Source organism: Leptonotus elevatus, chromosome 9 (genome assembly GCF_054856555.1).
Source record: "Leptonotus elevatus isolate MCC_2025b chromosome 9, RoL_Lele_1.0, whole genome shotgun sequence".
NCBI classification, from domain to species: Eukaryota; Metazoa; Chordata; class Actinopteri; order Syngnathiformes; family Syngnathidae; genus Leptonotus; species Leptonotus elevatus.
Genome location: NC_141247.1, coordinates 8,951,757 through 8,977,567, shown reverse-complemented (window position 1 = coordinate 8,977,567; position 25,811 = coordinate 8,951,757). Strand labels below are relative to the sequence as shown.

General features: G+C 40.7%; 2 protein-coding genes and 1 gene segment (V, D, J or C); all 3 read right to left on the bottom strand.

Moving 5' to 3' along the window:
- Nucleotides 1–2,669, bottom strand: LOC147168292 (immunoglobulin lambda-1 light chain-like). Its single transcript, XM_086085115.1, has 4 exons — nt 2,599–2,669; nt 2,193–2,518; nt 1,537–1,570; nt 1–372 (listed from the first exon to the last, which is right to left on the bottom strand). The coding sequence occupies exons 1-4, from the start codon at nt 2,636–2,638 to the stop codon at nt 53–55; spliced, it is 720 nt and encodes a 239-aa protein (XP_085941241.1). The 5' UTR covers nt 2,639–2,669; the 3' UTR covers nt 1–52.
- Nucleotides 2,670–16,033: 13,364 nt separating this feature from the next.
- On the bottom strand, nt 16,034–18,647 carry LOC147168291 (immunoglobulin lambda-1 light chain-like). 2 transcript variants are annotated; one of them, XM_086085095.1, is made up of 4 exons: nt 18,579–18,647; nt 18,171–18,498; nt 17,517–17,554; nt 16,034–16,353 (listed from the first exon to the last, which is right to left on the bottom strand). In XM_086085095.1, exons 1-4 carry the CDS (start codon nt 18,616–18,618, stop codon nt 16,034–16,036), a joined length of 726 nt encoding a protein of 241 aa, XP_085941221.1. In that variant the 5' UTR covers nt 18,619–18,647. The 2 variants fall into 2 exon arrangements, with proteins under 2 accessions (XP_085941221.1, XP_085941222.1); XM_086085096.1 differs by having other exon boundaries at nt 17,517–17,551; nt 18,174–18,498.
- Nucleotides 18,648–23,031: 4,384 nt separating this feature from the next.
- LOC147168290 (Ig lambda chain C region-like) lies at nt 23,032–23,370 on the bottom strand. The segment is given in 1 exon segment: nt 23,032–23,370. A coding segment is annotated over 1 exon segment (339 nt).
- Nucleotides 23,371–25,811: the final 2,441 nt, after the last annotated feature.

Here is a 25,811-nt window from a genome sequence, read left to right as displayed (position 1 = left end):
AATATGCAAACATTGCTCTGGTCTGAAGAGCACACAACTCCATGCTGACCATCTAGGTCACACACTTGGACTTGTTGATGGTGTTTTCAGCAAACTTGGAGCCCAAAGACACTTTGCAGGTGTAAGCGACGTCCGTGTTCCAGTCGGACGTATCCACGGTCAAATAGCTGCTGATTTTGTAAGTGCGGTCCGCTTGTCGCACCGCGAGGCCGGTCACGACGTCGCCGCTCACTGGAAGGCCGCCAGCCAGCCACGTGACGTCTGCATATGGCGACGACTGACTAGCCACGCAGACCAGGGTGGCGCTTTTGGACTGGAGCTCGTCGCTGGCCGGGGGAAAGACTGTCACCACGGGGGCAGGGAGGTCAGAGCCTGGAGGGTTGAGATCCATTTTCTTGTGTTAGCTTTGCAACTCAAGGCCTAAAGTTCAAATGTGCAGAGAAGCCCTCCACACGTATCAAACACTGTACATCATGCACTGAACACTCATCAAAATATATTGTACATTTTAAATTAAGAATAACACAACATATATTATTTACTACAACAAACATGCCATCCAACAAAAATGACTCAGCCACATATTGTTCCATATGAACGGTTTCAAAAAAAGTTATTCACTTATTTCTAATTTTGGTTGACATCTGAATATTTTGCAGGGGTGTCAAAGTGCAAGACTCATACTGAGAAGTGTTTCTCATAATTTTACTCATAAAACTATACATTTAAAAACGTAAAAAATATATGTTTCATATATAATAAATATGTTCATGTGAAAGTAACTAAATAAATATATATATATATTTATAAATATGATGCACATAGCAAATGTAACCATACTAACATGATTGTATTCATATAATTAAAAAAAGTTTAATATATAAAATGTAAAATGAAAGAGATCAAAAAATATATTATAAAAGTAAGTAGTTAATATGTTATTATGAATAGTGGAGGTAACCTCACTATTATTTTCTAGTCATTGTAGAAATATATTGTAAAATAAGATTATTGTTTATAGAAAACATTGTCATAGTAAAAAAAATAAACTTAACATAGTCTCACGTGGAAAGACATCACTGACGAATACTTGAATAAATAGTGACGGGCCAAACCTAAACTAAAAGCTTTAATTAAATAAAAAAGAAAGAAAGAAAAGAACAATAGCTACTTGGTCAAATATATTTAACAGAATAAAATATATTCAAAGAAAACACACTAAAATGAAAATTGACATTTAAAAAAATTATGATAATAATCCAGGCATTATTGTATATTGTCTATCAAAAGTAACCTCACTAAAAAAATTTAAAATATATTGATTTTTAAATAAATGTAAGTTTAGATAAAAAAAAAAAAAAACTATGCTTGAAAGAAAGACATGGTGGCCATCACTGGCAAAAACTGAAATAAATAGTAATTGTGCAAACCTAAACTAAAAGATGGAATTAAAAACTGAACAATACTTGGTAAAATATATTCAACTTGAAATTTGTACATTAGTAGGTTTTGAAATTGGATGATCAAAGGACTTACTTGTCACAAACAGCTTGGTTCCTCCTCCGAATACCACAGTGATGCCGTTTGAGTTCACAGCCGTACAAAAACTGATGAGTCGGATGACTCTTCCACAACCTTCACTTCGGGCCTCTTCATGACATTTGTTTTTAATCCCAAATACTTCGCGGGTGGCAATATTCACTCCTGTTTCTCTTACCTCCACTTTGGTGTTGGTGGAAGTCAACATATCAGCCAAGTTGTCACCCTGATGGAAACGTCCATTTCACGGAGCGTCTCGAAGACGAATGTTGGCCATGTAGAAACAATAACGCTGCTAACGTTGAGGCTTCTGAACATGGTCCATGTGATTGGAATTTCCATGGCCAATATCTTTTCTCCACCGGGATCAGATCTGGAATAAGTCCATGCAGCTTTTAATGACTAAACTATTTGAAAGGTCTATTTTCATTCCAATGGAAGCATCCATCCATCCATCTTGGACCATATCCCAGCTGACTTTTGGTAATTGAAGTGGAGAACACTGTGGACTGCAGACCTTGTAGCCAGCTGAAGACCAACAGGCCCATAACCAGCATTCCTTCCAGTGTAAACGTCCAACATGTGGCGCAGACTCGACACAAAGCAGAAGTAAGAATGGGCACTTTCTGTCACCCGCTAAATCACTGTGATACAGCTTCGCTAGCAGAGTCGTCCCATGTGCTACAGTAATACTCAGCAGAATCTCCTGCTTCTGCCCGTTTAATGATTAACTGGTAATTGGTAGTTGAGGATGTTTTAGCATCAAAACGACTTGAGGAGAATCCTGTTCCAAAGCTAGGCCCGGAGTACGAATGGTAATGATACAGAATAAACTGAGGAGCGTCTCCGGGAATATGTTTATAAAAAGAAACCACCTTGCCATCATCCCTCTGAATGTCGCAGTTGAAAACAACTTGTTGTCCTGCAGCAACTGTCATCACCGCCGGAGTCTGGGTCAACACCTTCGCTGCATCACCATCTGTCAAAAGAAGAAAAGAATCAACAACAACATGACTTGAAAATGTTGACACGGAGGAGAAACGCCCGAGATGGTCTCACAAGTCAGAGCGCTGATGAGAAGGAAAATGGTCCCCAACATGGTGTCTGTTAGCGGTGGTGAAACGTCAGGCGAGCGAGTCAATGAAGCAGTTAGAAGGAGTCTGCAGCTTTTAAAAGCGCCAAAGAGGAAGTAGTTGGGAGCTTTACACGTCAGTCATCATTCAACCAGTGGCAGGCTGTGCATTTGGTATGTGGGGATTTACTTAACCTTATCCATCTCTTACCACCATTATAACATCACAATGATAGAAACCACGAATAATATACAAAAACTCAATATAACAGCATGCAAATGTGCTAGCAGTTTACAAGGAGTATTTATAATGGAAAGAACATTCAAGTCACTGAAGAGATTGATTCTGATTTGTTCAAGAAAAGAGTCCCATTGTCAATTTCGTTCACATTTCCTGCAAAGGGAAATCAAATCAAATTTATTTGTGTAGCACATTTAATCGAATTTGATCGATGTCGGACGATAAAGACTGAGAACTATGTAGTTCAGAATTGTGAAGGTACGGCATTTAAACTGTTGGTTATCATTTCTTTCGTCCTTTTTTTTTGGCCGTGACCAAAACAGCGGCCAGTGATGCATTTGGGCATTTGAGTCGGCCCACCCCCACTATGAGCAACTTGAGCTGCCCAGTCATGTTGTTGGGTCACGTTGGGTCGACAATCACATTTTGCCCCACTAATTAGCTTGTTACGCTTATTTTGGAATAATAGACCCATTTTAAAGCCTCCTAACATGATTGTAGATCGTGTGCCATTGTTCTCTTAGGACATGTAGGCAGTACTGCTAACTACACTAGTGGGATTTGATTGACAGTAAACAGTTGAGTGAGGTGTGGTTTCAGCATATTTTAGGGTAGAGACAACGGTTTGATTTTTCACCATTTCAAGTCCTCATTTTATCTATTTGGCAATATATATTTTTTTTAATCATTCAAATTTGGCAGAATTTTTAACAACACACCAGAATGTTGTCCTGTGTCTGTGAGTTACTTTTTTACTTGTGGCTGCAATGACGGGCCAGGGGCTTCCAGAGTCAGAGTGAGATCAGCGTGATTTGACAGAAGTGAAACTTGATTTGCATGGAGCCAAAGACGAGGGGAAAAGGGCCTGCAGGTGCGTCCTGGGACGGCAGAAAGTGGATGCTTCGTTAGCCGAGCGCGGAGAGTCGGTTTCTGTTGCGTCTCTCATCTTATTGCAAAACTTTCATCTGATTGAAATCCAATCAACCCATTTTCTTTTTTAACATCTCATCGTAAATACAGAATTGATCATAACTATCTCATAATGCACTCATTGCAAAGTCACATTTACTTCCAGCTTAGTATAATTCTTAAAACTTAATTCTTAAATATTCTTTAAAAAAAGCCTTTTGCAGTGTTTGTTTTTATTATAATGAATCGTTCAATAGTTTACAATAGAAATTAGATACAGTATATTACAGTATAGAAGAGTTAAAATCGTAACCGCAAGATACGGTAATATTTATATTAGCAGTGAAAAGAGCACCCAAGGCTGTTTGGTGCTCATTTTGGATACACTACAATAATGAAAACAATGGAATTTTCTGTCTTACAAAAAGACATGACATTTATATTTAACACAATTGAATTTAGCATGTTGACTTGGCCCACGACAACGGTTTCTGTTTTCAAGTTTTCGCAACTGACGCAACTCTACTTCAGTCCCATCGACCGCTTCGCTCCCCTAAGTATGCAAAATAAATGCAAATGCGCAATGACACACTTGAAACTGGTGCACCTGCGCACCACTTCTTTCAGAGTAGTCAGGAGACCAGGTGGAAAGGGAGCAAAGCTAGAAGTTTAGGAGCAGGGTTCAATTTCCTCTACCATGGTGCAGATAGGAAGAAAAATGATGAGTGGGAGTTATCTTGAAGGAGGAGTTTGTTAGGAACGTCCTGGAGGTAAATAGAGTGTCAGATAGAGTGATGAGCCTGAAGCTAGGAATCGAAGGTGTGATGATCAATGTTCTTAGTGGGTATGCGCCACAGGTAGGATGTGAGCTGGAGGAGAAGGAAAACTTTTGGTTAGACCTTGATGAAATGATGCAGATTATCCCTCGAAGTGAGAGAGTTGTCGTTGGTGCAGACTTCAATGAACACGTTGGTGCAGGAAACAGAGGTGATGAGGAGGTGATGGGCGAGTTTGGTATCCAGGAGAAGAACGCAGAAGGACAGATGGTGGTTGACTTTGCAAAAAGAATGGAAATGGCTGTCGTGAATACTTTCTTCCAGAAGAGGCAGGGACGTAGGGTGACCTACAAGAGTGGAGGTAGGAGTACACAGGTAGACGACATCTTGTGTAGACGGTGTAATCTGAAGGAGATCAGCGACTGCAAAGTTGTGGTAGCATAGGATGGTAGTGTGTAGGATGACTATGGTGGTGAGGAAGACAAAGACGGCAAAGGCAGAGCAGAGGACGAAATGGTGGAAGCTGAAAAAGGAAGAGTTGAGACAGTCTCTGGATGGTCAGGAAGTGCTTCCGGATGACTGGACAACTACAGCAAACGTGATCAGGGAGACAGGTAGGACAGTCCTTGGTGTGTCATCTGGAAGGAAAGGGGGTAAGGAGACTTGGTGGTGGAATGAGGAGGTGCAGAAGTGGATCCAGAGAAAGAGGTTAGCTAAGAAGAAGTGTGACACTGGGAGGACTGAAGAGAGTAGACAGGAGTACAGAGAAATTCAGCGTAGGGTGAAAGTGGAAGTGGCAAAGGCAAAACAAGGGCCTTACGATGACTTGTATGCTAGGTTGGATAGTAAGGAGGGAGAGACTGATCGATACAGGTTGGCAAGGCAAAGAGACAGAGATGGGAAGGATGTAAAACAGGTCAGGGTAATAAAGGAAGTGTGTTGACAGATGCCAGTAGTGTGATGGGAAGATGGAAAGAGTACTTTGAAAAGTTGATGAATGAGGAAAATGAGAGAACGGAGAGTAGAAGAGGTGACCGTTGTGTGCCAGGAAGTAGCAAAGATTAGTAAGGATGAAGTGAGAAGGCCATTGAAGAGGATGAAGAGTGGAAAGGCACTCGGTCCTGATGATATACCTGTGGAGGTACAGAAGTGTCTAGGGGAGGTAGCAGTAGAATTTCTCCTCTGTTGAGTGATAGAGCTGTTGTGGGCGGGCCTTCACTTTTGGCTGTGCGCTCTGATAGGAATTGACCGCTTAAATAATAACAAATGAGGAAATGTTCAGCTCGTGTTCAGTCTGGCCGCACTACATTGCCTATGATTCTTAGACTTAAAAGCAGGAAGTAGTTCTAGTTCCGTTATGACACAAACGTGAACGTGGACGTAAATAGGACGGCATTTCGTTTTTAATTGGTTTATTATATGAATTGCCATGACAACTGTGCGATTTCACATGCATTACAGTGGTTCCTTAAGTCCAAAAGTTAAGCGTTTGATTCATTCCTTGTCTACACTGGTTGCTCAAAACTCTTCTCAAATAATTTTCCTCATTAAAATATATTCCATTCCAGACTCTCCTCCCCAAAAAACTCTAATGCATTTGTAATCAATGAATGATGTATTACTTGCTATAATATGCTTTTTACTTTACTTAAACAAAAAATAGTCAGCCATAAAATAATTATGAGAATGAAACCTTTTTTTGTCACACTTTATCATTCACGTCAATGCAAGTGTGCACGTCGTTCTGGTGTGCACGCCTTGTCCACCTGGGGGCAGTATAAGACAGACAGAAATATAAATTGAAAAAAGAGACTTCACCACGGGGGCAGGGAGGTCAGAGCCTGGAGGGTTGAGATCCATTTTCTTGTGTTAGCTTTGCAACTCAAGGCCTAAAGTTCAAATGTGCAGAGAAGCCCTCCACACGTATCAAATACTGTACATCATGCACTGAACACTCATCAAAATATATTGTACATTTTAAATTAAGAATAACACAACATATATTAAAGGGAGCAAAGCTAGAAGTTTAGGAGCAGGGTTCAATTTCCTCTACCATGGTGCAGATAGGAAGAAAAATGATGAGTAGGAGTTATATTGAAGGAGGAGTTTGTTAGGAACGTCCTGGAGGTAAATAGAGTGTCAGATAAAGTGATGAGCTTGAAGCTAGGAATCGAAGGTGTGATGATCAATGTTCTTAGTGGGTATGCGCCACAGTTAGGATGTGAGCTGGAGGAGAAGGAAAACTTTTGGTTAGACCTTGATGAAATGATGCAGAGCATCCAAAGAAGTGAGAGAAGTCGGGAAGTCGCTCACGAGATGCTGTGACTATCGCGAGACCTACAGCGAGACCAGGAAACCCTAACATGGCGGCGCCTTGCTGCTAAGATAGAACTAGCTCTATTATACTAAACTAATCCAAATTTAACCATCATATATCTTGTCTTTTCTCTTCTCTCTTTCATCCGGCAGATTTGAAATACCACCCAACGTGGAGGACCTTGAACGTTTCATCGACGGATATTTTTACAGCTGCGCGATGGAGGATCCTTCCGTCGAGAAACCGTCGAAGAAACCTTCTTCAAAGAAGAGGAAAAACGACTCAGCGACGGTCACGGACGACCTAACCACTACGGACGTTTCGGTCAGTGTGCTGGAGTCCATAAATAAAAAACTTGACGTCCTCGGCCTTATCCTCGAGGACGTCAAAGAATTAAAGTTAAGCCTGGAATTCGTCAGTCAGCAGGTAAGTGTCCTTCAACGGGAAAATGCCGAGTTACACTCTTCACTCGCGGCTGTTTCAGCCGAGCTGGAAACTATGAAAAAGGAGAATAAAACGCTAAAAGAAACAGTTTTAGATGTCCAATCCCGTAGTATGCGGGAGAATTTAATATTCTCAGGCATATCCGAGAATACCTCTGACAACCCAGAGGTTGAGATAAAAAAATGTATGACGACGTCGTTAAAAATTCCTCAGGAGACGGTAAATAACATCTCTTTTGACCGGGTACATCTGCTTGGAGCCCGTAGGGGCAACAAACCCCGTCCTATTATTGCCAAGTTTGAGCATTTTAAACAGAAAGAATTTGTAAAAAGTAAAGGACGGGAACTTAAAGGGACCTCATTTGGAATGAATGATCAACTCCCGAGAGAGATCAATGAGCGGCGAAAGGTACTGTTTCCTATAATGAAACAAAATAGGCAGGAGGGTAAACGGACTACGATAGCCGTTGATAAGTTATATATCGATGGCCAACTATTCCGGAACCCCAATTCCACTCCCTGGCTGTTCTAATTGGCATTGGTGGAACTAAACTTAGTTTGATTATTAGGTGTATACATCTACTGTATATGTGGTTATAAAACCAAAAAATATGAATATGTATTATGTTTAGGCTATATTATAAATATAATATTAATACACAACTATATCTAAAGTATATTTAAACAAAAAAATCTCGCTTGGGTTACTGGTGTATTGTTATGTTTAATCCCCTGTTAATTTCCTTCACTTTCACCTCCCTACTCGTTTTTGCACTGTTTTATTTACTTACACGTTACCTTACACGTTACCTCATATTTTACACAAACTATATAAATCACCTAACCACTTTGATTCTATCCTATAACATGCCAGTGGTGGCAAATGGCCTATACAGATATATACATAGGACTGAGTTTATATTGTTTGTATGCATAAATTAGTTCTGGTTTCCTGGAATGTTTGTGGCGCTCGCTCACAGGCAAAAAGAATAAAAACTTTAGACCATCTCTTAAAATTAAAAGCAGATATTTGCCTCCTACAAGAAACCCACCTACAAAAATCTGAAGAAAAATTACTTATTGATAAAAAATTTAGCCAAGCGTACTCTGCCCCTTATAACAGTAGACAAAGGGGAGTCTGTATACTCATACATAAGAATTTACTCTTTAATCTAAATAATACAATAACAGACCCAGAGGGCCGATACATTATTATTCAGGTGACTATATTTAATAAAATATATACATTTGGTAATTTATATGCCCCTAATAATGATGATCCGGCCTTTTTCCATGAATTTTTCTCTAAGCTGTGTGAATTAGCAGCGAACTCTACTATTATTATTGGAGGAGACTTTAACACAGTCTTAAATCCATTAATAGATCGTTCTAATAAAACAACATGTATAAGGCGATCACAATCTACAAAAGTAATAGGGGAATATATGGATGACTTTGGCCTCGTCGACAGCTGGAGACTTAAAAACCCAAATAAGAAGGAATTTACCTTCTTCATCATCACCAGAAGAAATTAATCAAATTTTTTATAATAATTATCACAACCTATACTCAGAAACTAATAAGCCTAACCCAGAGCATATTGAGGAATTCCTCAGTAGCTTAAATATACCTCAGTCAACTACTGAATATAAAGATATGTTAGATGCACCACTTACTATAAACGAGTTGTACAGTGCTCTAGATAGTATGCCAAATGGCAAAGCACCTGGCTCGGATGGTTATCCGGCTATATTTTTAAAGCACTTCTGGTCAATGCTTGCTCCACTATTCTTAAGAGTAGTAACAGAAATTAAAACTAATGGTCACATACGCCCACACATGAATACAGCAGCAATTAAACTTTTATTAAAGCCAGAAAAAGACTCCACCCTTCCATCAAGTTACCGTCCGATTTCACTAATTAACACTGATATTAAAATTATCACTAAGGCTTTTACATCTAGATTAGAAACAGTAATCCCGACAATAATTCATAGCGACCAAACAGGCTTTATTAAAGAGCGTCACTCTACTAATAATATTAGGAGGCTCTTTAACCTTATTAGTATGTCTCAGCGGCATGATAAAAAGGCAGTTATTGTATCATTGGATGCAGAAAAAGCTTTTAATAAAGTTAACTGGTCCTTCCTCTTTGCTGTTTTAAATAAATTTGGCTTTGGGAAGTCATTTATTCACTGGGTGTCAGTATTATATGATTCTCCTAAAGCTACTGTTACTACTAATGGGATTATATCTAAGAGTTTTACTCTACAGAGAGGCACAAGACAGGGATGCCCACTGTCGCCTTTATTATTTGCAATATTTATTGAACCGCTTGCATTAGCCATACGCCAGGAAAGAAGGATTCAAGGAATTCACTCTGGGGTAACAGAACATAAAATTAATCTATATGCCGATGATATTTTACTTTATTTAGAAAAGCCTGCTATTTCGTTAGGGGAAGTATTTAACTTAATAACTAAATTCTCACAGTTATCAGACTATTCTATTAACTGGACAAAATCAACACTTCTACCTATTACAGAAAATGCATGGAACCCTGCAAGCCAGGACCCACACTACTCATTTCCTATAGGTAATTTAAAATACTTAGGAATACAAATCTCACCTAAATTAACTGATTTAATTAATTTAAACTTTACTCCACTTCTGGATAGCATTTATAGTGACTTGGAGCGCTGGAATAATCTTCCTATTTCTCTAATAGGACGAATAGCCACTATTAAAATGAAAGTTTTACCCAAAATAAACTATTTTTTTCTCAATGGTTCCATTTAAACCTACGGCTAACTGGTTCCAGTTGTTGGACTCAGCCTTTACAAAATTTTACTGGAATAAAAAAAAAGCAAAGATTAGTCTATCTACTCTTCAGAAAAATAAATCCAAAGGAGGTCTAGAGGCACCAAATTTTATGCACTACTATATAGCCAACCAGCTACAATATATTATTTTATGGGCACAACCCAATAGAGATACTAACTGTTGGCTGGAACTAGAACAGAAGGGTTGTAATAACCTCAGACTCCTAGATTTACTCTTTATTACAACATCGATTAAGCGACATAACTGCTTTAAAAATCCAATGATTTCCGCCACCCTGACTGCCTGGTGGAAGGCACTAGAAATGACAAAAGCCCAAGTGGAGCCCTGCGGGCTTTCTCCCCTATGGCATAACCCCGACTTTCAAATTAACAACCAATCGTTTTATTTGAATGTGTGGGAGCAGAAAGGAATTACACATCTCCACCATCTCTTCTCAGATAATATGTTTATATCATATACATCCTTGCTCCAAAAATACAAAATAAAAAACTGAAACTTTTTACATTATTTGCAAGTTAAAAGTATGATAAAGAAACAAATTCCAACACTTCAGGGTACGCTCCAACCGCCTGTTTTAGCTAAAGATATTACCAAGCTTTCTCCGACAACAAAAAAACTCTCAAAAATATATAAGTTACTTTCATATACTGATAAAACGTCTTTAGCCATCTCGAAATGCGAAACAGACTTGTCTATAGCTCCGGAATCTGACTTTTGGATTCAAGTTTGTGAAAACGTTTTTAAAATGACAAAACACACAAATTTACAACTTATCCAATATAAAATTATTCACAGAACATACATTACTCAATATATGATGAAGAAAATGGGACTCTCAGACTCCGACATTTGTCTCCAGTGTTTACAAAACACTACAGACACTTATTTTCATGCTTTAGGGTTATGTACTTCGGTTATGTGTTTCTGGACTAAAGTCTTAGAAAAACTTTCCGCTGTCTTGGACTGTAGGATACCGCTCTCTCCAAACTTGTGTTTGCTAGGTGACTTAACAACAACTGACTTACCACATAAACAATTTCAATCTATACTTGTAGCCCTTTCTATCGCAAAAAAAACAATTCTTGTTAACTGGAAAAATAAACAAACTCTGAATATCGACCAATGGTCTAACCTCCTCATAAATCACATTTTAATGGAAAAAATATCTGCCTCAAATAAAAACCAAATGTCAAAATCTAAAGAAACATTGTCTACGTATATAGAATTTTTTAACCTAAACCTGGTTACTTAATTCTGCCTGTTAGAGAGAGCCACAGCAGCGTGATAACTTGCATTGATGTTTCTGTATTTGGCAATTTGTAACTAATGGTTGTGTCTTTATAGTCAGGAACCCGGCTGCTGCCAGCGGGATCGAGCGGATTCGCCTCTGATGGGCACCAGGGGTTGATATTCGGATTCACGGCATGCCAGTGGATTAATTCTGTGCGTGCTGTCCCCCCTGGCTGGGCGTGGGCGGGTCTGCCCCTCTGTTGGCTGCTGGGTGGCGGCTGCGTCTCGGCCGTTCCCTGGGTCTCTTGGGGGGTGCTGCGTTGCGGGGCTTTCCCTGGTGTCTGGGGTGGCGCCGTTCCGGCGCGGTCCGTCGCTCTGGGGCCGGCGACGCGGTTCGGGGCCTGTGGGCCGCCGGGGTGCCCGGTGGTTCCCTCTCCCCTCCCCCTTCCTCCCCCTTGCTGCCTCTCCCTCCTCGCCTCTCCCCGCCCGTCCTCCGCCTGCCTGTCCCTTCTCCCTCGTCACCCTTCCTCCTCTTCTCCCCCTCTCTCTGCGGCCCTGCCGCTGCCCCCTGCCCTTCTTGTCGTCTCCTTCCCCCCTCCCTTCCCCCTCCCCGGTACGCCTTCCTTCCCCTCCCCTGGGCCGGGGGCTCTATCCATGGCCCGGGTCTCGGTGCTCCGGGGGCCGGCGGGGGTGGCTGGGGTTTGATGTTGTGCTCGCCCCGCTCCGGTGGGCGTCCTGGCACCTCGGGCGGGCCCCAGTATCCGGGGGGCGAGCCCTATCGCCCCGCCGGGTGCGCCTCCTGCCCCCGCCCGGTTGGGGAGGGCCCCGCTGGTCGCTCCTCTTAACTCACTACACTAGGTTTGCACAATACACTTTTATAGACATATAATAGGGCACATAACACACTTTGGGGGGGTGGGGTAGGGTGGAAACACCGTCTTCACCCTACAACTACCCTCCAATTTTAATACACCACACAACTTGGGGGGGGGGGGGGTTGTGGGGGTGCCATCGGTTGGGGACCGCGGTATAGACCAGTGCTGCGGTCCCCTGTCCGTGTCCCCGCCCCCCCCCCCTATCTATTTTTTTTTAATGCACCACATACACTCAGTAACATGCTTGGGAGGCGGGTGGATCGGAGCGTGGGAATATCATTTCCCTCGGCTCCGGTTCACCTGCTCCTAATTTTAATGCACCCCCCCCCCCCCACACACACACACACACTTGTATATACACTGGGTGGGGTCACATTCACGGTTTAGGGGTAGAGTTCGCCAGTCGGCGAGCTGGCGGACTCAGTAACAGGGGTTAACTTTCACAAAGAATGCTGGGGTGACGACCGGGGCCTTCCCCCGCTGGGCCTGGGGTTCGGGGGTGTCGGCCGTCCTCCGATGCCCCCATCTCCCCTTCTGCCCCCGGTGTTCCGTCCCTCCACGCGGCGGGGGGTAAGGTGGGCGCGGCTGCCCTCTCCGCTCCGCTGTCCGGCCCCTCTTCGGCGCCGGTGCCTGGGTGCGGGTGGGGGGCGCTCCTGCTCCTGGGTTTGCTCTCCGGCCGGTGGCCCTGGCGGGGCCCGGGGGTCGTCCTTTGGCGCTGCCGCGGCCTGGGGGTCCCTGAGGTGTTGCGCTTGCTCTGTCCTGGCAGGGGTCGACGGCTCCCCTCTTTGGTGGAGATTTTCATGCATGCCAGATCCACCACACCAGCATCTATCGAAACTCAGACACAATCTGCTTCCCCCTCAGGTCATTGAATCGGTGGAGGCTGGTGTCTGTGGATCTCACTCGGCTTCGTCTGTCCTTCCTTCCTTTCCTCAGTTTCACCTTCGGTCTCTTGAGGTCTCCCTGATTTTTTATTTTTTTGGGGATTTGTTGGAATTTAGATGTTTCTTGGGTTGGGGAAGAATTCTGGTGGGTGGACCGGTGGGTGGTGTCTGGTCGGTGCTGGATTTCACCTTCCTTGGTTTTCTTTGGTCCCCTCGGGTCTCCTGACGGCGGTGTTCGATTTAGGTGAACAGTATGGGATTTTTTCTAATAGGTTTTTGGTGAGCACGCACGCAAGCACGCACGCAAGCACGCACGCACGCACGCACGCACATACACATACTCACCCACATACAAAAAATAATTATATATATATATATATATATATATATATATATATATATATATATATATATATATATATATATATAAATAAAAAATAAATAAAAATATTATAAATATAAATAGAGGTTAGCTAAGAAAAAGTGTGACACTGGGAGGACTGAAGAGAGTAGACGGTTGCTCAAAACTCTTCTCAAATTATTTTCCTCATTAAAATATATTCCATTTCAGACTCTCCTCCCCAAAAAACTGTAATGCATTTGTAATCAATGAATGATGTATTACTTGCTATAATATGCTTTTTACTTTACTTAAACAAAAAATATTCAGCCATAAAATAATTATGAGAATGAAACCTTTTTTTGTCACACTTTATCATTCACGTCAATGCAAGTGTGCACGTCGTTCTGGTGTGCACGCCTTGGCCACTTGGGGGCAGTATAAGACAGACAGAAATATAAATTGAAAAAAGCGACTTCACAACTCCTCAGCAGTAATATCGGTCATTCTTTGGAGAGAACAAAGAATATACGCCTGTGTGTTATATTCTCTGTATACTGTATGTGTTGCAGCACCATTTGTGTTTTAAAAAAACAAACAGATGCTTAAAGGTTTAGAGTTCACTTATATTTAGGAATAGTGTTAAAAGACTAAAAAACTAAATTAAAAACTAAAATAAATAAATAAAACAGGCAAAGTTTAGAGAAATTCAGCGTAGGGTGAAAGTGGAAGTGGCAAAGGCAAAACAAGGGCCTTACGATGACTTGTATGCTAGGTTGGATAGTAAGGAGGGAGAGACTGATCGATACAGGTTGGCAAGGCAAAGAGACAGAGATGGGAAGGATGTAAAACAGGTCAGGGTAATAAAGGAAGTGTGTTGACAGATGCCAGTAGTGTGATGGGAAGATGGAAAGAGTACTTTGAAAAGTTGATGAATGAGGAAAATGAGAGAACGGAGAGTAGAAGAGGTGACTGTTGTGTGCCAGGAAGTAGCAAAGATTAGTAAGGATGAAGTGAGAAGGCCATTGAAGAGGATGAAGAGTGGAAAGGCACTCGGTCCTGATGATATACCTGTGGAGGTACAGAAGTGTCTAGGGGAGGTAGCAGTAGAATTTCTCCTCTGTTGAGTGATAGAGCTGTTGTGGGCGGGCCTTCACTTTTGGCTGTGCGCTCTGATAGGAATTGACCGCTTAAATAATAATAAATGAAGAAATGTTCAGCTCGTGTTCAGTCTGGCCGCACTACATTGCCTATGATTCTTAGACTTAAAAGCAGGAAGTAGTTCTATTTCCGTTATAACGAAACGTGAATGTGGACGTAGATAGGACGGCATTTCATTTTTAATCGGTTTATTATATGAATTGCCATGACAACTGTGCGATTTCACATGCATTACAGTGGTTGCTTGAGTTAAGCGTTTTATTCATTCCTTGTCTACACTGGTTGCTCAAAACTCTTCTCAAATTATTTTCCTCATTAAAATATATTCCATTTCAGACTCTCCTCCCCAAAAAACTGTAATGCATTTGTAATCAATGAATGATGTATTGCTTGCTATAATATGCTTTTTACTTAAAAAACTAACAAAAAATATTCAGCCATAAAATAATTATGAGAATGAAACCTTTTTTTGTCACACTTTATCATTCACGTCAACGCAAGTGTGCACGTCGTTCTGGTGTGCACGCCTTGGCCACCTGGGGGCAGTATAAGACAGACAGAAATATAAATTGAAAAAAGCGACTTCACAACTCCTCAGCAGAGAGAACAAAGAATATACGCCTGTGTGTTATATTCTCTGTATACTGTATGTGTTGCAGCACCATTTGTGTTTAAAAAAAAAACAGATGCTTAAAGGTTTATAGTTCACTTATATTTTAGGAATAGTGTTAAAAGACTAAAAAACTAAATTAAAAACTAAAATAAATAAATAAAACAGGCAAAGTTTAATTTTTATTTTTTGAAGAATATTTAAAATTCTGACAAACTGCTACTTGTTGTGAACTGAGTCACTGCCACCACACACCACTCATATCTCAAGTCGGCACTCACAAGTAAAAACAAAAATATGGCCGAATGACTCATATCTCTGAAAACTTGTAAGTTGGGTCACTCTTATCTCAAGGTGCTTGTAAAAAATGCCCTATTTTTCAAAATTTGCAACAGTAAATATTCAAATAATTAAATAGCCATTAAATGACAAATATATTTGTTATCAAATATTTTGACGGTTTAGCCTTCAAGTCTTTGTTTTTACAAGCGCATGACACCCAAAACACATAGAAATGATTTTATTATTGCTGCATTATGTCCAATCAGAAGGCTCGTCAAATTAGGTGACTGAACGTACACAAAACAACAGTTCGGATATGCGACAGCAAGGGGGGAAAAAATAGTGCTTCAATCTGAATGTAATTACCAATTCAAAAACTTTTGATGATGTTTTTATTGAAGAATTCTAATACATGCGAGCAAGTACGAAGCAGAAAGAAAAACTAAACACTCGCTCCAAATATGCAAACATTGCTCTGGTCTGAAGAGCACACAACTCCATGCTGACCATCTAGGTCACACACTTGGACTTGTTGATGGTGTTTTCAGCAAACTTGGAGCCCAAAGACACTTTGCAGGTGTAAGCGACGTCCGTGTTCCAGTCGGACGTATCCACGGTCAAATAGCTGCTGATTTTGTAAGTGCGGTCCGCTTGTCGCACCGCGAGGCCGGTCACGACGTCGCCGCTCACTGGAAGGCCGCCAGCCAGCCACGTGACGTCTGCATATGGCGACGACTGACTAGCCACGCAGACCAGGGTGGCGCTTTTGGACTGGAGCTCGTCGCTGGCCGGGGGAAAGACTGTCACCACGGGGGCAGGGAGGTCAGAGCCTGGAGGGTTGAGATCCATTTTCATGTGTTAGCTTTGCAACTCAAGGCCTAAAGTTCAAATGTGCAGAGAAGCCCTCCACACGTATCAAATACTGTACATCATGCACTGAACACTCATCAAAATATATTGTACATTTTAAATTAAGAATAACACAACATATATTATTTACTACAACAAACATGCCATCCAACAAAAATGACTCAGCCACATATTGTTCCATATGAACGGTTTCAAAAAAAGTTATTCACTTATGCCTAATTTTGGTTGACATCTGAATATTTTGCAGGGGTGTCAAAGTGCAAGACTCATACTGAGAAGTGTTTCTCATAATTTTACTCATAAAACTATACATTTAAAAGCGTAAAAAATATATGTTTCATATATAAAAAAAATGTTCATGTGAAAGTAACTAAATAAATATATATATATATATATATAAATGATGCACATAGCAAATGTAACCATACTAACATTATTGTATTCATATAATTAAAAAAAAGTTTAATATATAAAATATAAAATGAAAGAGATCAAAAAATATATTATAAAAGTAAGTAGTTAATATGTTATTATGAATAGTGGAGGTAACCTCACTATTATTTTCTAGTCATTGTAGAAATATATTGTAAAATAAGATTATTGTTTATAAAAAACATTGTCATAGTAAAAAAAATAAACTTAACATAGTCTCACGTGGAAAGACATCACTGACGAATACTTGAATAAATAGTGACGGGCCAAACCTAAACTAAAAGCTTTAATTAAATAAAAAAGAAAGAAAGAAAAGAACAATAGCTACTTGGTCAAATATATTTAACAGAATAAAATATATTCAAAGAAAACACACTAAAATAAATATTGACATTTAAAAAAATGTATGATAATAATCCAGGCATTATTGTATATTGTCTATCAAAAGTAACCTCACTAAAAAAATTTAAATATATTGATTTTTAAATAAATGTAAGTTTAGATAAAATAAAAAAAACTATGCTTGAAAGAAAGACATGGTGGCCATCACTGGCAAAAACTGAAATAAATAGTAATTGTGCAAACCTAAACTAAAAGATGGAATTATAAACTGAACAATACTTGGTAAAATATATTCAACTTGAAATTTGTACGTTAGTAGGTTTTGAAATTGGATGATCAAAGGACTTACTTGTCACAAACAGCTTGGTTCCTCCTCCGAATACCACAGTGATGCCGTTTGAGTTCACAGCCGTACAAAAACTGATGAGTCGGATGACTCTTCCACAACCTTCACTTCGGGCCTCTTCATGACATTTGTTTTTAATCCCAAATACTTCGCTGGTGGCAATATTCACTCCTGTTTCTCTTACCTCCACTTTGGTGTTGGTGGAAGTCAACATATCAGCCAAGTTGTCACCCTGATGGAAACGTCCATTTCACGGAGCGTCTTGAAGACGAATGTTGGCCATGTAGAAACAATAACGCTGCTCACGTTGAGGCTTCTGAACATGGTCCATGTGATTGGAATTTCCATGGCCAATATCTTTTCTCCACCGGGATCAGATCTGGAATAAGTCCATGCAGCTTTTAATGACTAAACTATTTGAAAGGTCTATTTTCATTCCAATGGAATCATCCATCCATCCATCTTGGACCATATCCCAGCTGACTTTTGGTAATTGAAGTGGAGAACACTGTGGACTGCAGACCTTGTAGCCAGCTGAAGACCAACAGGCCCATAACCAGCATTCCTTCCAGTGTAAACGTCCAACATGTGGCGCAGACTCGACACAAAGCAGAAGTAAGAATGGGCACTTTCTGTCACCCGTTAAATCACTGTGATACAGCTTCGCTAGCAGAGTCGTGCCATGTGCTACAGTAATACTCAGCAGAATCTCCTGCTTCTGCCCGTTTAATGATTAACTGGTAATTGGTAGTTGAGGATGTTTTAGCATCAAAACGACTTGAGGAGAATCCTGTTCCAAAGCTAGGCCCGGAGTTCGAATGGTGATGATACAGAATATACTGAGGAGCGTCTCCGGGAATATGTTTATAAAAAGAAACCCCATAGCCCTCATCCCTCTGAATGTCGCAGTTGAAAACAACTTGTTGTCCTGCAGCAACTGTCATCACTGCCGGAGTCTGGGTCAACACCTTCGCTGCATCACCATCTGTCAAAAGAAGAAAAGAATCAACAACAACATGACTTGAAAATGTTGACACGGAGGAGAAATGCCCGAGATGGTCTCACAAGTCAGAGCGCTGATGAGAAGGAAAATGGTCCCCAACATGGTGTCTGTTAGCGGTGGTGAAACGTCAGGCGAGCGAGTCAATGAAGCAGTTAGAAGGAGTCTGCAGCTTTTAAAAGCGCCAAAGAGGAAGTAGTTGGGAGCTTTACACGTCAGTCATCATTCAACCAGTGGCAGGCTGTGCATTTGGTATGTGGGGATTTACTTAACCTTATCCATCTCTCACCACCATTATAACATCACAATGATAGAAACCACGAATAATATACAAAAACTCAATATAACAGCATGCAAATGTGCCAGCAGTTTACAAGGAGTATTTATAATGGCAAAAATATTCAAGTCACTCAAGAGATTGATTCTGATTTGTTCAAGAAAAGAGTCCCATTGTTAATTTCGTTCACATTTCCTGCAAAGGGAAATCAAATCAAATTTATTTGTGTAGCACATTTAATCGAATTTGATCGATGTCGGACGATAAAGACTGAGAACTATGTAGTTCAAAATTGTGAAGGTACGGCATTTAAACTGTTGGTTATCATTTCTTTCGTCCTTTTTTTTCGGCCGTGACCAAAACAGCGGCCAGTGATGCATTTGGGCATTTGAGTCGGCCCACCCCCACTATGAGCAACTTGAGCTGCCCAGTCATGTAGTTGGGTCACGTTGGGTCGACAATCACATTTTTCCCCACTAATTAGCTTGTTACGCTTATTTTGGAATAATAGACCCATTTTAAAGCCTCCTAACATGATTGTAGATCGTGTGCCATTGTTCTCTTAGGACATGTAGGCAGTACTGCTAACTACACTAGTGGGATTTGATTGACAGTAAACAGTTGAGTGAGGTGTGGTTTCAGCATATTTTAGGGTAGAGACAACGGTTTGATTTTTCACCATTTCAAGTCCTCATTTTATCTATTTGGCAATATGTATTTTTTTTAATCATTCAAATTTGGCAGAATTTTTAACAACACACCAGAATGTTGTCCTGTGTCTGTGAGTTACTTTTTTACTTGTGGCTGCAATGACGGGCCAGGGGCTTCCAGAGTCAGAGTGAGATCAGCGTGATTTGACAGAAGTGAAACTTGATTTGCATGGAGCCAAAGACGAGGGGAAAAGGGCCTGCAGGTGCGTCCTGGGACGGCAGAGAGTGGATGCTTCGTTAGCCGAGCGCGGAGAGTCGGTTTCTGTTGCGTCTCTCATCTTATTGCAAAACTTTCATCTGATTGAAATCCAATCAACCCATTTTCTTTTTTAACATCTCTTCGTAAATACAGAATTGATCATAACTATCTCATAATGCACTCATTGCAAAGTCACATTTACTTCCAGCTTAGTATAATTCTTAAAACTTAATTCTTAAATATTCTTTTAAAAAAAGCCTTTTGCAGTGTTTGTTTTTATTATAATGAATCGTTCAATAGTTTACAATAGAAGTTAGATACAGTATATTACAGTATAGAAGTTTCAAGTTTTCGCAACTGACACAACTCTTCTTCAGTCCCATCGACCGCTTCGCTCCCCTAAGTATGCAAAATAAATGCAAATGCGCAATGACACACTTGAAACTGGTGCACCTGCGCACCACTTATGTGCACCTCTGATTAGGCATATTGTACAATTGCAGCTGCAAGAATGTAAATGTACATTAACAGCTCTTTCTTCTTTCAGAGTAGTCAGGAGACCAGGTGGAAAGGGAGCAAAGCTAGAAGTTTAGGAGCAGGGTTCAATTTCCTCTACCATGGTGCAGATAGGAAGAAAAATGATGAGTGGGAGTTATCTTGAAGGAGGAGTTTGTTAGGAACGTCCTGGAGATAAATAGAGTGTCAGATAGAGTGATGAGCCTGAAGCTAGGAATCGAAGGTGTGATGATCAATGTTCTTAGTGGGTATGCGCCACAGGTAGGATGTGAGCTGGAGGAGAAGGAAAACTTTTGGTTAGACCTTGATGAAATGATGCAGAGCATCCCTCGAAGTGAGAGAGTTGTCGTTGGTGCAGACTTCAATGAACACGTTGGTGCAGGAAACAGAGGTGATGAGGAGGTGATGGGCGAGTTTGGTATCCAGGAGAGGAACGCAGAAGGACAGATGGTGGTTGACTTTGCAAAAAGAATGGAAATGGCTGTCGTGAATACTTTCTTCCAGAAGAGGCAGGGACGTAGGGTGACCTACAAGAGTGGAGGTAGGAGTACACAGGTAGACGACATCTTGTGTAGACGGTGTAATCTGAAGGAGATCAGCGACTGCAAAGTAGTGGTAGCATAGGATGGTAGTGTGTAGGATGACTATGGTGGTGAGGAAGACAAAGACGGCAAAGGCAGAGCAGAGGACGAAATGGTGGAAGCTGAAAAAGGAAGAGTTGAGACAGTCTCTGGATGGTCAGGAAGTGCTTCCGGATGACTGGACAACTACAGCAAACGTGATCAGGGAGACAGGTAGGACAGTCCTTGGTGTGAAGGAAAGGGGGTAAGGAGACTTGGTGGTGGAATGAGGAGGTGCAGAAGTGGATCCAGAGAAAGAGGTTAGCTAAGAAGAAGTGTGACACTGGGAGGACTGAAGAGAGTAGACAGGAGTACAGAGAAATTCAGCGTAGGGTGAAAGTGGAAGTGGCAAAGGCAAAACAAGGGCCTTACGATGACTTGTATGCTAGGTTGGATAGTAAGGAGGGAGAGACTGATCGATACAGGTTGGCAAGGCAAAGAGACAGAGATGGGAAGGATGTAAAACAGGTCAGGGTAATAAAGGAAGTGTGTTGACAGATGCCAGTAGTGTGATGGGAAGATGGAAAGAGTACTTTGAAGAGTTGATGAATGAGGAAAATGAGAGAACGGAGAGTAGAAGAGGTGACCGTTGTGTGCCAGGAAGTAGCAAAGATTAGTAAGGATGAAGTGAGAAGGCCATTGAAGAGGATGAAGAGTGGAAAGGCACTCGGTCCTGATGATATACCTGTGGAGGTACAGAAGTGTCTAGGGGAGGTAGCAGTAGAATTTCTCCTCTGTTGAGTGATAGAGCTGTTGTGGGCGGGCCTTCACTTTTGGCTGTGCGCTCTGATAGGAATTGACCGCTTAAATAATAACAAATGAGGAAATGTTCAGCTCGTGTTCATTCTGGCCGCACTACATTGCCTATGATTCTTAGACTTAAAAGCAGGAAGTAGTTCTATTTCCGTTATGACACAAACATGAATGTGGACGTAAATAGGACGGCATTTCATTTTTAATTGGTTTATTATATGAATTGCCATGACAACTGTGCGATTTCACATGCTTTACAGTGGTTCCTTGAGTTAATGTTTGATTCATTCCTTGTCTACACTGGTTGCTCAAAACTCTTCTCAAATAATTTTCCTCATTAAAATATATTCCATTCCAGACTCTCCTCCCCAAAAAACTGTAATGCATTTGTAATCAATGAATGATGTATTACTTGCTATAATATGCTTTTTACTTAAAAAACTAACAAAAAATAGTCAGCCATAAAATAATTATTAGAATGAAACCTTTTTTTGTCACACTTTATCATTCACGTCAATGCAAGTGTGCACGTCGTTGTGGTGTGCACGCCTTGGCCACCTGGGGGCAGTATAAGACAGACAGAAATATAAATTGAATAAAGCGACTTCACAACTCCTCAGCAGTAATATCGATCATTCTTTGGAGAGAACAAAGAATATACGCCTGTGTGTTATATTCTCTGTATACTGTATGTGTTGCAGCACCATTTGTGTTTAAAAAAAAAAACATGCTTAAAGGTTTATAGTTCACTTATATTTTAGGAATAGTGTTAAAAGACTAAAAAACTAAATTAAAAACTAAAATAAATAAATAAAACAGGCGAAGTTTAATTTTTATTTTTTGAAGAATATTTAAAATTCTGACAAACTGCTACTTGTTGTGAACTGAGTCACTGCCACCACACACCACTCATATCTCAAGTTGGCACTCGCAGGTAAAAACAAAAATATGGCCGAATGACTCATACCTCTGAAAACTTGTAAGTTGGGTCACTCTTATCTCAAGGTGCTTATAAAAAATGCCCTATTTTTCAACATTTGCAAGAGTAAATATTAAAAGAATTAAATAGCCATTAAATGACAAATATATTTGTAATCAAATATTTTGACGGTTTAGCCTTCAAGTCTTTGTTTTTACAAGCGCATGACACCCAAAACACATAGAAATGATTTTATTATTGCTGCATTATGTCCAATCAGAAGGCTCGTCAATTTAGGTGACTGAACGTACACAAAACAACAGTTCGGATATGCGACAGCAAGGGGGGGAAAAATAGTGCTTGAATCTGAATGTAATTACCAATTCAAAAACTTTTGATGATGTTTTTATTGAAGAATTCTAATACATGCTAGCAAGTACGAAGCAAAAAGAAAAACTAAACACTCGCTCCAAATATGCAAACATTGCTCTGGTCTGAAGAGCACACAACTCCATGCTGACCATCTAGGTCACACACTTGGACTTGTTGATGGTGTTTTCAGCAAACTTGGAGCCCAAAGACGCTTTGCAGGTGTAAGCGACGTCCGTGTTCCAGTCGGACGTATCCACGGTCAAATAGCTGCTGATTTTGTAAGTGCGGTCCGCTTGTCGCACCGCGAGGCCGGTCACGACGTCGCCGCTCACTGGAAGGCCGCGAGCCAGCCACGTGACGTCTGCATATGGCGACGACTGACTAGCCACGCAGACCAGGGTGGCGCTTTTGGACTGGAGCTCGTCGCTGGCCGGGGGAAAGACTGTCACCACGGGGGCAGGGAGGTCAGAGCCTGGAGGGTTGAGATCCATTTTCTTGTGTTAGCTTTGCAACTCAAGGCCTAAAGTTCAAATGTGCAGAGAAGCCCTCCACACGTATCAAACACTGTACATCATGCACTGAACACTCATCAAAATATATTGTACATTTTAAATTAAGAATAACACAACATATATTAAAGGGAGCAAAGCTAGAAGTTTAGGAGCAGGGTTCAATTTCCTCTACCATGGTGCAGATAGGAAGAAAAATGATGAGTAGGAGTTATATTGAAGGAGGAGTTTGTTAGGAACGTCCTGGAGGTAAATAGAGTGTCAGATAAAGTGATGAGCTTGAAGCTAGGAATCGAAGGTGTGATGATCAATGTTCTTAGTGGGTATGCGCCACAGTTAGGATGTGAGCTGGAGGAGAAGGAAAACTTTTGGTTAGACCTTGATGAAATGATGCAGAGCATCCAAAGAAGTGAGAGAAGTCGGGAAGTGGCTCACGAGATGCTGTGACTATCGCGAGACCTACAGCGAGACCAGGAAACCCTAACATGGCGGCGCCTTGCTGCTAAGATAGAACTAGCTCTATTATACTAAACTAATCCAAATTTAACCATCATATATCTTGTCTTTTCTCTTCTCTCTTTCATCCGGCAGATTTGAAATACCACCCAACGTGGAGGACCTTGAACGTTCCATCGACGGATATTTTTACAGCTGCGCAATGGAGGATCCTTCCGTCGAGAAACCGTCGAAGAAACCTTCTTCGAAGAAGAGGAAAAACGACTCAGCGACGGACACGGACGACCTAACCACTACGGACGTTTCGGTCAGTGTGCTGGAGTCCATAAATAAAAAACTTGACGTCCTCGGCCTCATCCTCGAGGACGTCAAAGAATTAAAGTTAAGCCTGGAATTCGTCAGTCAGCAGGTAAGTGTCCTTCAACGGGAAAATGCCGAGTTACACTCTTTACTCGCGGCTGTTTCAGCCGAGCTGGAAACTATGAAAAAGGAGAATAAAACGCTAAAAGAAACAGTTTTAGATGTCCAATCCCGTAGTATGCGGGAGAATTTAATATTCTCAGGCTTATCCGAGAATACCTCTGACAACCCAGAGGTTGAGATAAAAAAATGTATGACGACGTCGTTAAAAATTCCTCAGGAGACGGTAAATAACATCTCTTTTGACCGGGTACATCTGCTTGGAGCCCGTAGGGGCAACAAACCCCGTCCTATTATTGCCAAGTTTGAGCATTTTAAACAGAATGAATTTGTAAAAAGTAAAGGACGGGAACTTAAAGGGACCTCATTTGGAATGAATGATCAACTCCCGAGAGAGATCAATGAGCGGCGAAAGGTACTGTTTCCTATAATGAAACAAAATAGGCAGGAGGGTAAACGGACTACGATAGCCGTTGATAAGTTATATATCGATGGCCAACTATTCCGGAACCCCAATTCCACTCCCTGGCTGTTCTAATTGGCATTGGTGGAACTAAACTTAGTTTGATTATTAGGTGTATACATCTACTGTATATGTGGTTATAAAACCAAAAAATATGAATACTTATTATGTTTAGGCTATATTATAAATATAATATTAATACACAACTATATCTAAAGTATATTTAAACAAAAAAATCTCGCTTGGGTTACTGGTGTATTGTTATGTTTAATCCCCTGTTAATTTCCTTCACTTTCACCTCCCTACTCGTTTTTGCACTGTTTTATTTACTTACACGTTACCTTACACGTTACCTCATATTTTACACAAACTATATAAATCACCTAACCACTTTGATTCTATCCTATAACATGCCAGTGGTGGCAAATGGCCTATACAGATATATACATAGGACTGAGTTTATATTGTTTGTATGCATAAATTAGTTCTGGTTTCCTGGAATGTTTGTGGCGCTCGCTCACAGGCAAAAAGAATAAAAACTTTAGACCATCTCTTAAAATTAAAAGCAGATATTTGCCTCCTACAAGAAACCCACCTACAAAAATCTGAAGAAAAATTACTTATTGATAAAAATTTTAGCCAAGCGTACTCTGCCCCTTATAACAGTAGACAAAGGGGAGTCTGTATACTCATACATAAGAATTTACTCTTTACTCTAAATAATACAATAACAGACCCAGAGGGCCGATACATTATTATTCAGGTGACTATATTTAATAAAATATATACATTTGGTAATTTATATGCCCCTAATAATGATGATCCGGCCTTTTTCTATGAATTTTTCTCTAAGCTGTGTGAATTAGCAGCGAACTCTACTATTATTATTGGAGGAGACTTTAACACAGTCTTAAATCCATTAATAGATCGTTCTAATAAAACAACATGTATAAGGCGATCACAATCTACAAAAGTAATAGGGGAATATATGGATGACTTTGGCCTCGTCGACAGCTGGAGACTTAAAAACCCAAATAAGAAGGAATTTACCTTCTTCATCATCACCAGAAGAAATTAATCAAAT